Source organism: Aptenodytes forsteri, unplaced genomic scaffold, assembly GCF_000699145.1.
Source record: "Aptenodytes forsteri isolate BGI_AS27 unplaced genomic scaffold, ASM69914v1 Scaffold142, whole genome shotgun sequence".
NCBI classification, from domain to species: domain Eukaryota; kingdom Metazoa; phylum Chordata; class Aves; order Sphenisciformes; family Spheniscidae; genus Aptenodytes; species Aptenodytes forsteri.
In genome coordinates, this window is record NW_008794598.1 from 2,676,051 (window position 1) to 2,691,339 (window position 15,289).

At 41.5% G+C, this 15,289-nt stretch overlaps 1 protein-coding gene across 2 annotated transcripts in view; it reads right to left on the reverse strand.

Annotated features, from left to right (window-relative positions):
- SRGAP2 (SLIT-ROBO Rho GTPase activating protein 2) overlaps positions 1-15,289 on the reverse strand; it is a 109,215-nt gene that overhangs the window by 72,220 nt on the left and 21,706 nt on the right. For both annotated transcript variants that reach the window (XM_009272766.2, XM_019470375.1), the window contains exon 2: positions 472-664. In XM_009272766.2, coding sequence (XP_009271041.1) covers positions 472-664 — 193 coding nt within the window. The remainder of the gene's footprint in view (positions 1-471; positions 665-15,289) is intronic.

Consider the following 15,289-nt stretch of genomic DNA (forward strand, 5'->3'; position numbering starts at 1 on the left):
ATACAACACTCAAATCCTACACTGAGTATGTGTAGGATATTGAAAACAGAGTGCTGCAGTAGCAAATCACAGCATATAACAAATTAGAAACAGTTACTCTCAAAAAAAAAAAAAAAGAGACCAAAGCCACTGACACTGAAGGAAATCCTGGCTTTGTCCATCAAATCTAGTGTACAGCTTTGCCCACCTTCCCAAGAAAATTCCTCCTTTTAGATGTGCCAATTTTTACCATTCCATTCCCTATTGACAACAGATGACCTACCAGGAATTACTGAAAAGAAGCCAGCAAGCAGGCTATGTAGAAAAATGAAATGGGTTCTGTGTTTAACACAAACTTGGGAAACATTTTGTTCTGACATTCACAACAGTGCTGGTACCTACATTCACTACATCGGCTCTCTTTTTGCATTCCTACCCTTGTGACCACATCTACAGGGAAAAAAGGACAAAAACAAAAGGCAAATACTCTACTTGAATTGCTGGTCTTTGGTGCTCCTAGTTTTAGCCAGGAATCTCTCGGCCAACTTCTCCAAATTCCTTGAGTAATCCATCTCAATCTCTGCCTTCTTGCGGAAGAAATCCTGCAAGTCCTGCAGTAACTGGACCCGAAGCTCACACTGTTGGTCAAGGCATTTCAGCTGCTCTACCAATTGGGCACGGATCTCTGTAACAAATAAAAGCACTAAAGATTAAACAAAATCCCATTAGAGAAAAGACCATAAAAATTCTCCAGTAAGATATAGTTAAAAATATATTCCCTCATTAGTAATACGTCAGCAAAGCTCCATCATGATTAACTGTATCTGCAGACAGAAAGTGATTGCAATTGCATCTCGGATGCACCGGCTGCAGGAAAGCCATCCAATAACCTGCAATCCAGTGCACAGATCTACAGCAAGGTTTTACTGCTGAACAGTGCATCAATTACAAGCGTCAAGTGCATTTTTGGCATCAAAAAGAAGTGGTCATTGCCTAAAAATGTACTGAATCTCAGTCTGGAAAAAGGACTGAATGCTGCAATACCCCACGTCAGCTCAGAAAATCACTTCAGGGAATTTCTATCAAATTCCTTTGCAGACTACTCTTGATGCAGAAACAAGACGTTGCGCATACTGGGGCACTCCCCAAAGGCACCGATTTCGGATTATTCAGTTAGTTACTGAGTCTCCAGCTGTGCAGCTCTCGTTATAAACCAAGCCATCGAAACAGATAAAGACAATCCCTTTGGAGAGCCAACATGATAGCACTTCCCATTAGGGAATTATCTCCAGGAAAACTGTTTTTCTTTTTAAAATATCTGCAAGTAACATATCTATGTCTAAAAGACCCATAAAACGCACAGATGTAGGTGTTAATATTATGCATAATTGTTCCTGAAGATATCTATTTGTATTTACACAATATTTTACAGTTTTCAAACATTTTACGACTATGAAAACTTCTCACATTAGCCCTTTAAGCCAGGGTGTTGTTCTCCTTATCTTACTGATTCTGAATTTGAGGGACAGAATAGTGAAGTGACAGATAAACAGGGCAAAAACACAGCAGAAATGCACCAGTCCCTTAGTCTAAAAATGCAGAAATATTCAGTGATGCAGCTAGTAGTTGTTATTTGGCTTTTATACAGGCAATAAACTCAACATGAAAACAATGAAATACGCACTTTCATCTGAAGATCTTTGAGCACTCAAACTCTAGAGATGCCTGCTATTGCTTGACTGTTATTGCTGCTCTTTCCAAAGGTTTTCAGAGATGTGTTGTTCCAAGCTGAATTCAGAATCGGCAATAAAATAAGTAACATTCAGTTCTTCAGCATGCACAGCTTTGTTTATGTCTATGCATTGCAACTGCAGGCACCCACGACTTTGTCACCACAACTGAAGACTACAAGGTAAAGGTAAGTATCATCTTCCAAATGCAATCTTTTTAATCAGCTACTTCATTGCTAATTCCCAAGATAGGTAATAATAGAGGCCAGCCTGGCCTCCTCAGTATGCTTGTCCTTTGCCCAGAAAAAGCATACCATCTGGACCTCCAAGAGCTTTACTCTTGCCATGCACTATGAGTATCGGTTGCCTTGAACTGTGCTCACATCTGCAGGAACAAACGGTTTCAGGGCGTCCAGGATTTGCAATGAAGAAAGCATGCATCTTTATTTTAGGGACTCCAAAACCCAAAACACGTGTATACAAATACGGCTCCTAGTTAGGCTTGCCAAAAAAAAAAAAAAAAAAAAAAAAAAAAAAAAAAAAAAAAAAAAAAAAAAAAAAAAAAAAAAAAAAAAAAAAAAAAAAAAAAAAAAAATCTGCAAAAATGTGGGAAAATCTGCAAAAATGTGGGGTTTTCAAGCTTGAAGATGACCTTGATTAGCACTTTAATTTGGTAGTACCACATCTCTGAGACTGTAGTACCCAGGGGCTTCTATAGCTTTCACCGCAAGGAGAAAATACAGGCAGCAAGGTCGTAACACAGAACAAAACGTAGTCAAAACTGCGACGTGTGGGCAAAGCTGGACAAGTTCATATTTTTTCTTAGGAGAGAATTCTAGAAAACGGGAAACTTCTGTCTTCATCAGGAAATAGAACTACAAGCAAATACACAGGCCTGAGCTGTCCACATACTTCTTTAATCAAAACCACTTCAGCACACCCATTTCTCCGGGCCCAGGGAAGCCCCAGCTACACTTCCCTCTCCAGCCCTGGCAGCTGCCGCAGGAAGGGTGCGGGTTCACCCCTGGGTCCTCCTGGGAGGGCTGGCTGCAAGGGTGCTGCAGAAACAAACCCAGAGGAAGCTACAAGGAACCTCTACCCTACAGCGCTCGCAAGGGCACAACCCTCGGTCCGCAGGGAAGGCGGCACGGGGAGGCACGAGCAACACTAGGTAAAACCTGTGTATTGCGTTTCTTGCAAGTTTGTAAGATTTCTTTGTTTGTGAGATTTCTTTGTTGTTTGCTCAGTTCCAGCCAGCAAAAGTATTTCAGGATTAGCAGGGGCTGGGAGGGGCACAGGGAAAGAACAAATACTTATGTACATCAGATCTGCTAGCACTTATTTAAAAAATTTGCTGCTTGATGCTCAACATATGCTATATACATCTTCTCCATTCAGCTCGGTCCCCAATTACAAAACTACTAATGGATTTGCAAAACTCTGCACGAGTGACAGGTTTAGTCCATTGCAATGCAAACAAGACAACCCCATTCTACCTGTGGCTTTGTCATTGAGACTTTCATAAAGAAAAGAAGGTGAGGTAGCTAGACGATAATAGCACCAAAATGCGCAGTAACACAGTGTTTCCTTGCTGCAATGAATCAGTCTGCCTAGTCCTTAACCTCATCTGCAGGTCTGGCATTCAAGAAAGAACATCCTTAAAGGCAAGAAGTAGTAGAAAGCTCTTCCTCCCTTTGTGTCTTCTCCTCCACCCTTTCCTCAACAAAAGGGATGGTCCCAACATAGAAACAACTCTATGACCTTTTCAGAAGTCATTGGGCAAAGACGCTAATTTTAATAAGCTGTGGCTTAGTTCCTAGACCCATGAAAAGGTATCACACACACACACAAGGAAAATACTTGAGCGGATCTGGCATTTTCTGCTAAGCAGATAATGAACGAGACACAGAATTCAAATGCAGCAAGTATCTTCATTGAGTATGATGTATTTGCACATTTAGGGCTTGATCATCTGCACAGTGTTATTTTTTCCTGAAAAAGTCAGCGTGGATGAACAGTAGGCACCACATTTAAAAAGAAGATTGGAATAGAAATAGAAAATACCAGATACAGCTCAGACAGGTAATGGTGCAGCTACCTACCCTTCTCTGTGCTACAACTGATGGATCTTTTATGAGGGTGACAACCTGGCAAACCCTGAGGTTCTCCATCAGTCACGTTCTCAACTGAGAAACTAGCTCCAGGAGAAAAAGCAGAAATCCAAAGGACCACTTCCAAAAAACTAGTAGTTCTCAAAGACTAGAAGGTCAGCAGAGCACATGTATTTTAATATTAAAATTACAATGAAGCTCAAGCTCTTGATTCTCAAGGTGGGATACTTCACACACAGCTCTCCTGCTAAACAGCAGCAAGAACTAGCAACCTTTTCCTTTAGTAAGAAATGTGATATCAGCACTTTTTCTTTATAAATAAACTCAGTGTTTTTTGAGGGGAACAGTGACAGCTGATCAGGCTGCCCGCAGGGGAACAATAAGCTATTCAGCTCCAGCTTATCGAGTCCGTGGTGCTGGGCTGGAGAAGGGCAACCTTGCTCATCTTTCAAAAACACATCACACAGTACTTTGCCACAAAATAAAATCAAGAATGCAGGAATTTCCTGAGGCTTACTGGGCTTTCTAGAGTATAAAGTGTCTGCTTGTTTTCCCATTGCTTACACAAGCAAAAGATTTTTTTTTTTTTCAGACTTACTCCGAGAACATACCACGGCAGAGTCAGGCTGTGCATGCTATAACCCACAGGTCACCATATTACACAGGACCTTTTTATGTCTGCAGTCACAACCACCACTTTAATTTTGAATTCACTGCTTTTGCATCTTTTAATTTACACAGGTTATTGGATTAACAGCCACTTTAAACACCAAAAAGCCTTCCACCTCCTTTCCTTTTCTAAAACTTGTAGACCTTAGCAATCCCACCCACTGTGATCATTCAAGAAAAGGAACAGCATCCTAAAGACTGTGCTTCTGCTGCCAATGCTTCAAGTACCTGAAGGTGAATAAGCACATTTAATTCAAGGTCAAGATGCCTGTAGTAGAATTAGGATTAAACACCAGGTACTCTTATTCTCACACTACGCCTTGCCCTGTATTGCAGAATCCTTTCTATTGTATTTCAAGCTCACGTGGCTGACAACTACATAATTAAAACGTCCCTAGTAGCAATAGAAAAGTTTTCCATCCATTTAAAACAAACCATTTATTCACTTCCATTGCCAGATCATAAAGTCACCTAGGTCACAGAGGGCAAGAGCATTGAATAATGCTAGACAGTTGCATAATTTTACTTTTATCCTTTCTGCAGCTACCTTTTCAACATTCCCTGTAGCACTCAGCAGGCATGTCTAGTTATTAATGAATTCAAAGGACAAGGAAGGATCTTCTACCTTCTGTATTTTAGTCACATTTGTCATTCTCCCCTTTTATAATCTATTTGACTTCCCCCCCCCTTCTAAAACTTTGAAGCATATAAAGTATTGATAGGCACAAATGATACTGCATTATCATGAAGGTAATCGTCCCTGAATAAAATGCTGGCATTTAAGCAATGGTGCCTCTAATACTTCCATAGAAAAGTCATCACCAGTAGTTTCCATCATAGGCAAGTGAAGAGACACACTACATTTTAAGCTACCACCACACCTGGTCATATCTTTAAAAAATATGGATGATCTTCATGAATTGATTGTTCCTGCTTGAAAAAGCCTGCTAGTTTGAAGTAGATGAGTCTCTAGGTGGCTAGTTACCTGACAAATCCAAGGTCCCAAAACATTCCTACCCTACAATCTTGGGAAGGATCCAGTAAACAAAATAAATAGTAGGTTATCCTGAATTTTAAGAAACTACACTTTTTTTTTTTTTTTAAAACTTGAGAAATAGATTAGAAGAATTGTGGTGCAATTATGGACCTCTACTGAACAGTGGGGGCTTCTCAAACTACACCAAACAGAAGAGAGTTTCTGCAAAGCTCCTGGCAGGAATTTGCGCTATCATAAAACAATTACGCCCAGAGCAAGCGGATATATACACTCTGACTGGAACTATACCTGCTCTCTTCTACAGCATGCAACATTCAGCTTCTGAAAAAGAATTTACCAAAATTACTTTTTTTTGGCTTAAGCATCCTATAAACTAAAGTTGGAAGTACAGAAACAAAGAAATTTCTGTACCAACTTGTTCATTCTTTGGTAGGTCACGTACAGAGCTAGAAGCACAAACTCAGACGCAGGAGACCTCCTTGCCCAGTCATCTCAGAGAATCTGAGCAACGTTCCTGCTCCAAGCAGGATCATCTCCCTCGGCAGGGTTTCAACTCTTCCCAGCGATAAGCTTTAACTGCTCTAACTGGATAGCAACACGGTGAATCACAGCCTGCACAGCACAGAGTACCAGGAGAAGGCACAAGCAGCCTGAGCTGCTTTTCAGGATCTAGCTACATCTCCATGTATCTGCTCTGTAGCTTTCTCAAGATGTTCCCACCCCTATCCCAAATGCCATGCTGTATGAAAAGATGACAAGCTTGGGAAAGGAGTGGGATGACAACAAAACAGAACGACCAACCCCCAGCTCCCGCCCAGATTAAACAGCAATCCTCTCACCCACACAAATCCGCTCCAACTGGCAGAGCTGAACTCCAAAACCTTCCGTGCTCCCGCCTCGACTTAGTGGTCCCCCATGGCTGCTTTGCGAGGAGCAGTCCTCCTCCCATGTTAATGTCATATAAGCTGAATACAAGGAGGAGGCACATCAAAATCAAAGCAAAACAGAATCAAACCACGAATGGGAAGGTGGAAATCAGCAGATTCAAAACCTTCACGTGTAGCTCAGTTACCCCTGACTTTTCAGGACCCCCGCCCAGCACATAAGAAGCAATTACACAGAAGGATTGGAAGTCACCAAGCATTAAATTGCACGCACAGCTCTTAACACAATCTTATCTTTCAAGCTACTCAAGCAGCATATGAAAGACAAAGCAGTCCAAAATGAACAAAATCTCCACTTCATACAGAAGGCTGGAGCAGTAATTTTAGATCTTGCGCCTTGTCTGCGATGAGTTTCTTAAATCCCCATCTCCTGAAAGCTGCCACACACTCGGGTGCTGAACATCAGAGTAAGACGGCAGCGGCACAGCATCCACCTGCCTCCCTTTGCCAACCCCACTGAAGTTCAGGTTAAGATTACAGCTTAGTTTGAAGTTAACACTCCATTCAATTTCAAAAAATCAAAACCAACCAACACTACAGCTTCAAGTAAAAGTTAAAACCATTTAAATATATAAATAAGTTTTAGAAAATGCTTTGGATTACATGTTTTTACATATTCCCAGCACATTACTAATTGCTAAGAATTGTTCACATTTCTCCTACCAACATGTGTAAGACAGGCTGTACTCCAAAACTAAAGAGTATATAAACATATATAAGAAAGACTTTGTAGTTTTGTGAAAACAGCCTCAGTATTTTTTTTTGGACCACAATTACAAATAGGGCTGTGACAAATGACAGACAACAGCCCAACAACCCTGACTATGGCTGGGAGGTTTAATGACTTAGAAAAGCCTTTATACAGTAACAGTGAGAATTTCATGGAACAAGCTGTGTTGCTAGCCGAAACCTGTTGATCATCACAGCCTTAAAAAATCTCACTGGTAATCTAAAAACTAGGCTTTGAAGTGAAAATTATATAAGAGGAGGAAATACAGTCTTTTGTTTAAGACCACAGCCAGGAGGGAGACTCAGGTTCAGGTTCATAATCCTGTCAGAAACTGCATGCCCTGGAAAAGGTAAATTTTCCTTTAAAAAAACCAGGATATTCCTTACCCATTTGAGAAATATTAGCATTGGGTAATACACATTGAAAAGAATCCCTTTATAGTTATAAATACATAAACAGAATTGTAGGAGGAGTTAGTAGCTGAAATTCTTTCTAATACAGATTGATAAAACTGTTTTGAGGTGTAAAATGAGCGCATGAAGTTTTGCATTAGTGAAGTAAAAGAAGAGGACACGAGACATGCTGAAAAGCAAAAATTCAGGCTAGTCTCAGTGAAGTACTGAGGACACTCATCTTTTATTTTCATACCTACATCATAATACATTTGCATCACTAATTACTTGGGTCTGCCAGCTTTTCTAGGCACAACAAAAGTGGCCCTTAAAGGAGCGAGGCAGTCGATGCTTTCTGCCTTTATTACAGTTGCATAATGCCTCCATCACAAGTGGTAGCTTGGAAATTTTATAACTTTAAGCACCCTTCAACTAGAATCCCATTGAACACAGCAAGCCTATACATTGATTTTCCATACCCATACAAGAAAAAACACTCATCTGCAATTCACAGACTGCAAACTGATGCAAGGCTTCAGATCTGCAAAGCTTTTAAGCAAATGCTCAAAATTATGCAATTAAACATGTTGACAAAGTTGCCAAGGCATTTAATCCATGCAGAATTCAAATTAAATATTTAGATTTTTTTTTTGTCTAATGAAATAGCCATGAAAGTCTCCTTTGCTATTATCAAAACACAGCCCACGCTGTTGACTTTTCAGGGAGGACATTTAAAAACAGAATCCAGATTAAATTACCCTGTGCAGGGATTCACTGTCCTAATTCCAACAGCAGAGCGTGGGTAACTCCTCCGGTGCGCACGAGCAAAGCCCTCAACTTTGTAATTAATCCATAGTGTGCATAAAAACCCTGATAGAGGTAACACGTCCAAGTACATCGGGCAACATTATATTTTTACGTTCTACAGCTGTTTATTCAAAACAAAGAAAAGTTTATCAATACATTTCAAATAAGTGAAAACCCAAAACCTACACACAAGCACCAGGAGCATTACAACTACTTCTGCCTACAGGAAGTTTCGCAGCTATTTTAGAATTGTCTGTACCCAGTTAAAGATTTCCCCCAGATGACATCAAGCCAAAAAAAACCTCAGACAAACCTTTGCTTATGCTTTCCCACTTTCTGAATGCTGGATAAAGTACTATGGACAAGCAGTAAAACTACATTTTATCACTGGTTTGCAGCATGGATTTTTATAATAAATAATTTTAAAGTCATTTTGACACGCGGACTATTAGCGTAATCAAAAGCAACACACACCAGTTCGTATTTTCAGTACTCGGACAATAGCTCATGCTGATGAACTCTTTGTAGCCTCCAGTAATGAGCATCCCAAGCGCCTGGGCGCTCTGGGAGGCAGAAATCACTTTGGGCCCATTAAGCAACCTGAAATAATATGTTCTCCAAACAACTTTTTAATAGTTATTTGAACGGCTTCCTCTCATGCAGGGTGACGAAGCCAACACTGCACAGATGGCCAAAAATTTGGTGAACATTTTTAATGTAAGGGGTTTTTTTCCTGCTTTAAATGCCCTTTCTGCTTCTGGCCCAGGGCAAACCAAGTCTCCCTGAAGCACCAGACTCTCAGGTATTTTTCATCACACTCTCCTACTGACTGCTCAAATCCTTCTCCCAGAAAGAAGAGATTCTTTCCTCAAACCTGCTGTGTTAATTACAAAAAAAGGTGGTTAGCAGTGCAAGGAGCCTGGACGTGTGCTCCCAGTTATAGGAAGTCAGTAACAGGGAATAAATGCAGTAAGGAATAAAGCTAAGCACATGCCGGACACATTTTCAATCAAATTACTCCCGATTTCTCATGAAACCAAGGCTGGCTACCACTAAAATGTAAGTTTCTGCATCCTTTTTGGGAGAGAGGACAGGAGTGGGGATTTCCACTGAGTATTGCACAGGGCACTCACGCTCTGAGGAAGAGCAGTTTAACTCCTGCTCCCCCACCAGCCCCGGGACCAGCCCTGTCCTCCCCGACCACCCTCCCATTTCCAACACAGGCTGTGCTGTCCAGCACACTATTGACACCACTATTTAACATTTTAAACACCACAAGAAAGTATGAAGGAATGAAATATCAAGTCCAGGGAAGGCTCATGAGCGGTGATCATCTTGGGCTTCCCTAGGGAGCATCAGTGCGAGAATTAATCAGACTGACCAAAAAGTGTGGGAAATGTGCAGAAACACCCTTCAGAAACCACGTTAATTCATTTGCAAGCAATGAGCCGCCTGGGCGTGGAGAGAGGGAGGGAGGGGAGCCAGGTACTCACGGCTCTTCATTTCAAAACAGGAGGAGATTTGAATGAAGAATGCTGTACTGCAGTGTTTCATGCTGCACAAAGGAAGTTAAATTCCTCTGTAAAGGGAGAGGCTGGCACTTGACTTCAACAGAAACCTCTCTTTATTCTAGAATGGAAATGCATCAGGAGGAGACAGCAAAACAGGTCCATGAGACAAAAGCAGAGTTAAGATGCTGCTGACGCAGGTGAGCTCCGCTAGCACTGGGCCCACTGGCTCCCGCCCCGCGGGAGCAGTCGCAGTCCATCCAGCAGCTGCAGAAATGTTCACTTCCCGCTCCCCAAAACACACCCCTCGAGTGACAGGTGGCAGAACTTTTTTGAAAAGAGCTCAAAAATATTTGGGTGCCTATTTTTTTTGCCCCAAATCTGTGAATACTCCAATTCAGAAAGGTGGACTTTAGGGTTAGGAGAAAGGATTATCTTTTTTTCTTCTCATTTTTCAAAATAATTCCGGCACATTTTCCCAACTATTATTTCTAGTAGTTTCTGCTGTGCTTTCCTGGCCTATTTTAGAAATAGTTTCTCTTTGCAGCTCCTCAGCAGGCCTTCCTCCTGAAGTCTGTTCCCCTGCTACACAACGCAGAGGAGCTGTTTAATAGCCACAGCTCCAGCCCAAGACTTTACATATATCTTCGTTCTAAACGTTAAGATTTCCTCTACCGGTAGTGATTAAAACAGAAGGGAAACAACTGCTTCTTTTGCCTTCCAAAATTTTTTCTTGAAGTGTTTCAGCTGCAGTATGTCAAATATTGTGAGGGGTTTATTTTAATGGTGGAACAGTACTAAACTGAATTGAATGATTCATCAGAAACGTGTAATGTGATCATTATTTCTGGCATTTGCCATATGTTCCTACTGCCTCAATTCACTGCAGGAATCCCAAATTAAACTCACTATATGCTATACATCACTAGACTACCACGTTCCTATGCACGCACACACAGAAACATCTACAGGTGAGAAAGTAGCATCCATACACACACAGACACATGAAATCCTCCCTAGTGCTAATTGTTTCCTCAGGAAAACAGTCCAGGGATGGACCAGATTCCCCAGACCCAATCCCCAGCCGCCTTTGGTCCTGCTGCAAAAACTTAGTTAATTTGACATTATAATTTTCCATTTCTCTATCTGTTAAGGGTGCTCCAAAGGTTAAGTAAAGTTTGGAAGTGCTGAAAGATACTCGGATGCAAGAAACCGGAAGAAATATTAATATGAAAAATTGTTACTTCTTCCCAATTCATAAGACCTGGTAGTTACGCTCTTAACACATGAGTATTTCATGTAACATAACATCAAGTGTATTTTTCAAATCAATAAAATTGCTAGAACAAAAGTGGCAATTTAAAACTTATATGTTTTAATCTCTTCAATGAAAGGAAAACTCTTTCGTGAATTATGTCATATATTTACAGCTACAAACAGAATGATTAATGCTGGTGTCTAATTTAATTTCTCCTCAAGATTTCTTCTCCTCCCTCTTCTCTTTGGTAACTAACATGTTCACATGCATAAATGATTGAGAAATAAATGAAGAGGAACAAAAAGGGACGTGTAAACACTTCTCAAGCACAGCACAGTAAGCTAAATTTCAAAATCACTTCCATCAGACTGCCAAATTCCACGGTTGTCTTAGGCAGCTAGGGGAAAGACAGATAAATGTGGGGTTGGTTTTTTAATTGCATCAATGATTTTCATCCCTGCTTTGTGTTTAAGTTGACATTTTAAAGAACCAACACCAATTTACCTGGAATATTTCTTAAAGATCTAAAAAAAGCAACAGGGTGAGACTTCATTTTAAAATCCAGTAACTACATAACAGTGAAAGATAAGCTTGGGTTAGTACCACTATTCCAGAGGCATCCTGAAGCTGCCATGGAAACAAACACCTTTCCCCGGTACCGCCAATACGTTCCCCTCCCGGTCCTCGGTCTCGTTTAGATAAACCACACTTCGGAGCTGCCACAGTCTGAAAGCAGACATCAGATCTGAAGCACTCCCGCCTCCTCGCACACCTCCCAACTCCTGTAGCTGAGGGTCCCCAGGAGATCCGAGGCTGGATGTGCTCCTGGTTGACTGCCACATCGCAGCGGGGACAGACCCACCTGGTCGGTCACGAATAACCCAGCGAGTGCCCAAGCCAGCTGCAGGCCAGCATCCCGGAGACTTGTACAAGTGAACCATGAGGGATCTCTGCAGCCCTCCTCCTTATGTTCCTGTTTCCCTTCCCGCTGGAACACCGGGTAAGGTCCTTAGTCCATCGAGAAGGAAGACGACTGTCCAAAGAAGTCAACAAGGTGAGTCAAATATATTTCAGCAGCCCGATCTAGTCGTCACTGCCTCCCTGTCAGTCCCGGCAGAGACACTGCCGTGTGTGTTTCTGGGAGGCTTTGAGAACTATTAATTAACCATAAACATTCCAGGAGAGGTGAATAATAAGCATCATTACAGACATTTCACAGATGACTTCAACAAGATCAAAAAGGTCCAAGTTATTTGCCCATGGTACCAGTGGACACTGATGACAGAGCTAGTTTCCACCAGAACAGCCTCTTATTTTCCTCACTGTAATAACTAACACCTGCCATTAAACCAAAACCATTACATAAAATCAAAGTAATGCCTCTTTAAACTGGCATGAGAGTTTACGATAAATCAGTCTTAACTGTTTACATAAGAAATCAAATTGGAGCATTGTTTTTAATTCATATATAGCACAGCTGAAAAACAGCAGATATAAGCTTAATTTAAAACCACAAAAAAAGTTTATGTAAAAATTTTGTTCCAGTCTCCCTGTTGCTCTCTGGCTCAGGCTTTGTTCACATTCATAAGAAGTTTACAGCAGGAACACTCAATGAAAGCAAAGGGATCCCAGGCAGGCTTTTCCTATATAATCATAGGAAACACGGAAGTCGTTCCTTTAGAGCTATAAATATTCAGCAGTGTAAGCGGAGGACTGCTGTCTTTAAGGGAACTTACATTTTACTCCATAGCACCTCTTGTAAAGAGGGGAAATGAATATTTGACTGAGCCTGCAAAGCTCAAATTATGTGAATCATCATTTTTCTCAGTTCTTTGTCAGCTACAGCAACACCCATTAATCAGCGCAGCTTAGACCAGACCAGGAACAAGGAGATGCTTATTTTTCAAGTGCCTTTGTCAGAAAACTGACATTAAAACTCAGGTCCTCCTTTTCACACACACACGCACACACACTTTATCATTTAGAAATCATTTATGTGGCTCCAACTTCTACAATAAATTACTCAAAGTTCAATAAAAGCAAACCATACCACATAACACTGTTTGGAAGATGTATAAGGTTCCACCCAGTTTTTGCACAGTAGGTAACTTCTGCCATAAAAATAAAATTAAAATCCTCTCTGCTCCCCCCTCCATCCCCTCTGGGGAAAACCACCTACTTCCCAGGAAAAGCTTTTTCCAAAGAAACACAGATGCAACCCACCACACAAATTGCAGCCATTCATTAAGATGATCATGTAGAAATATGACCAATAGTCAAAAGAAAAAAAACAAACATTTTTTTAATATATATAACTTTGAATCAGCTAAAGCCAGAGTATGAGACACAAGACTAGGTACTAATCTGGATTCCCAGTACCCATTAGATAATAGAATCAACAAAGTATTCCCTGAAATCAAGCATCCTGTACAGAAGACATCGAGTACGTGTTCACTGAAAAGCAGAATGTTGTCCAGTGTCATTTCCTTCCACTTCTGAGAAGTCAAAAGGAGCCTTTTTATCAAACAGACGGAAGTGGAGACAGAGGGAAGGAAATAATCCTGCTCTTATAGAGCATTTGAAAGACTAGGCAAAATCAGAGAAAAAGCACTTGTTAAATATCTGAATAAAGCTATGCAAAAGTTAAAGCTTTGCAGGATTTGATGCTTCTAGAAAAATTCAACCCCTAGATAACAAAAATTATCACTATTAAAAAAAATACATCAGGAAACTAAAGTGCTTCAGCACCTATCAACATCAGAAAGCTCTTCCCTCTAAGCAGAAGCCAGAGCAAAACTGACGACCGCACACGTTTTCCAAGGGCAGGAACAAAAAGCCCTTTTGCGCAAAAGCGGGCGAGAAACGTGTGTCTTCCGTATGCCTCAAAGGACGAGGTGGGGGACCACAGGCAGGGAGGCTCTGCTTCGGCATCCTTGACGCACAGAAGAGTCTGCAACCGGGAGCTTTACTCTTCAGATCCCGTCAGGTGGATTTTCGCTTCTGCTGCCGATACCCAGGGGAGTGGAAGAGCGTAAGTACATCTGATAAACAGAAGCCTCAGCCCACAGAACTGCCTCCGAGCCTGAGCTGGCAGCAGGGCGATGGGCACAACCGCGGGTCACAGCGGGGCTGGGGTATTTCACTGAAAGAGTGGAAAAAAATCACCTGGATACACAGGACGATCTCTGGGTGCACATCCTGGCTTCCCCTCACGTTTGCAAGCACAGGGACCTTTCCTGACCTCTACACTGCACCTAAGTAGTTTCCACGCCCGGCCAAGTGCTTCTGCTTCCAGTCCCCCAATATCTGACCTCAACAGTTTATCTTCAGTGGTTTGAAACCCCTACAGATCTGCACTACAACTTTTTATTTTCTTCTTTTTTTGATTGGACCCCCAAAAGACAATGCTGAGTTTAGAAATTTTTTATTTTTCCATGCAGACCGATCCCAGCAGGGCAGGTGCTGTACCACGTCTCCTCCGTACAGCTCGAGCTCTACTCGAGCCCCGATTAGCAACTCACTTCATTTTTCATTTGCTTAATGAAATTCAGTCCCTAGAAAACGCCACCAAAAAAACCCAAAAATAAATTAAGGTTTATTAAAGCCATTTGGACGGGAGGAAACCAAAGCACACGTAACCCATTCACTGTTGCAATTCAGACACTGGGTGTGACTTATTTACCCTTACTATTTGAAGCTCCAGCCATCTGCCAAAAGGAGCCCCTGAACGAGCACCGAACAGCACCAGCCAAAATCAACATGGAAGCTGGGAGTGAAGCGTTCGGCTTCGGCTCTTCTGCCAGCCTCACTACAAGGAATGTTTATGTTGGTTCATTTACCAGTGACTTAAAACAACACACCCAAATGAACCAACCAACCAAACAGCCCGGCACAGAAATATCAGAAATAGCTAGGAGGCTTTTGAGTGCCAACTATTTTATGGGCCAGTCATTCTCAGTTTCAGTGTGAATTCAGGTTCAGGTTACTTCAAGACACCTCTCCATCCTCCCTTTGAAAAAAGCACTTGGAATTAGAGAAAGGAAACGTCGCTCTATAAAAGTCCTTCAGTGGCATACCAGTTTATCCAGAGATTTAAGCAGCCCAGGAATATCCATGTTTCTCAGTCTCATTAAAATGCCAAAGATGGTGGAACATTTTGGTTTT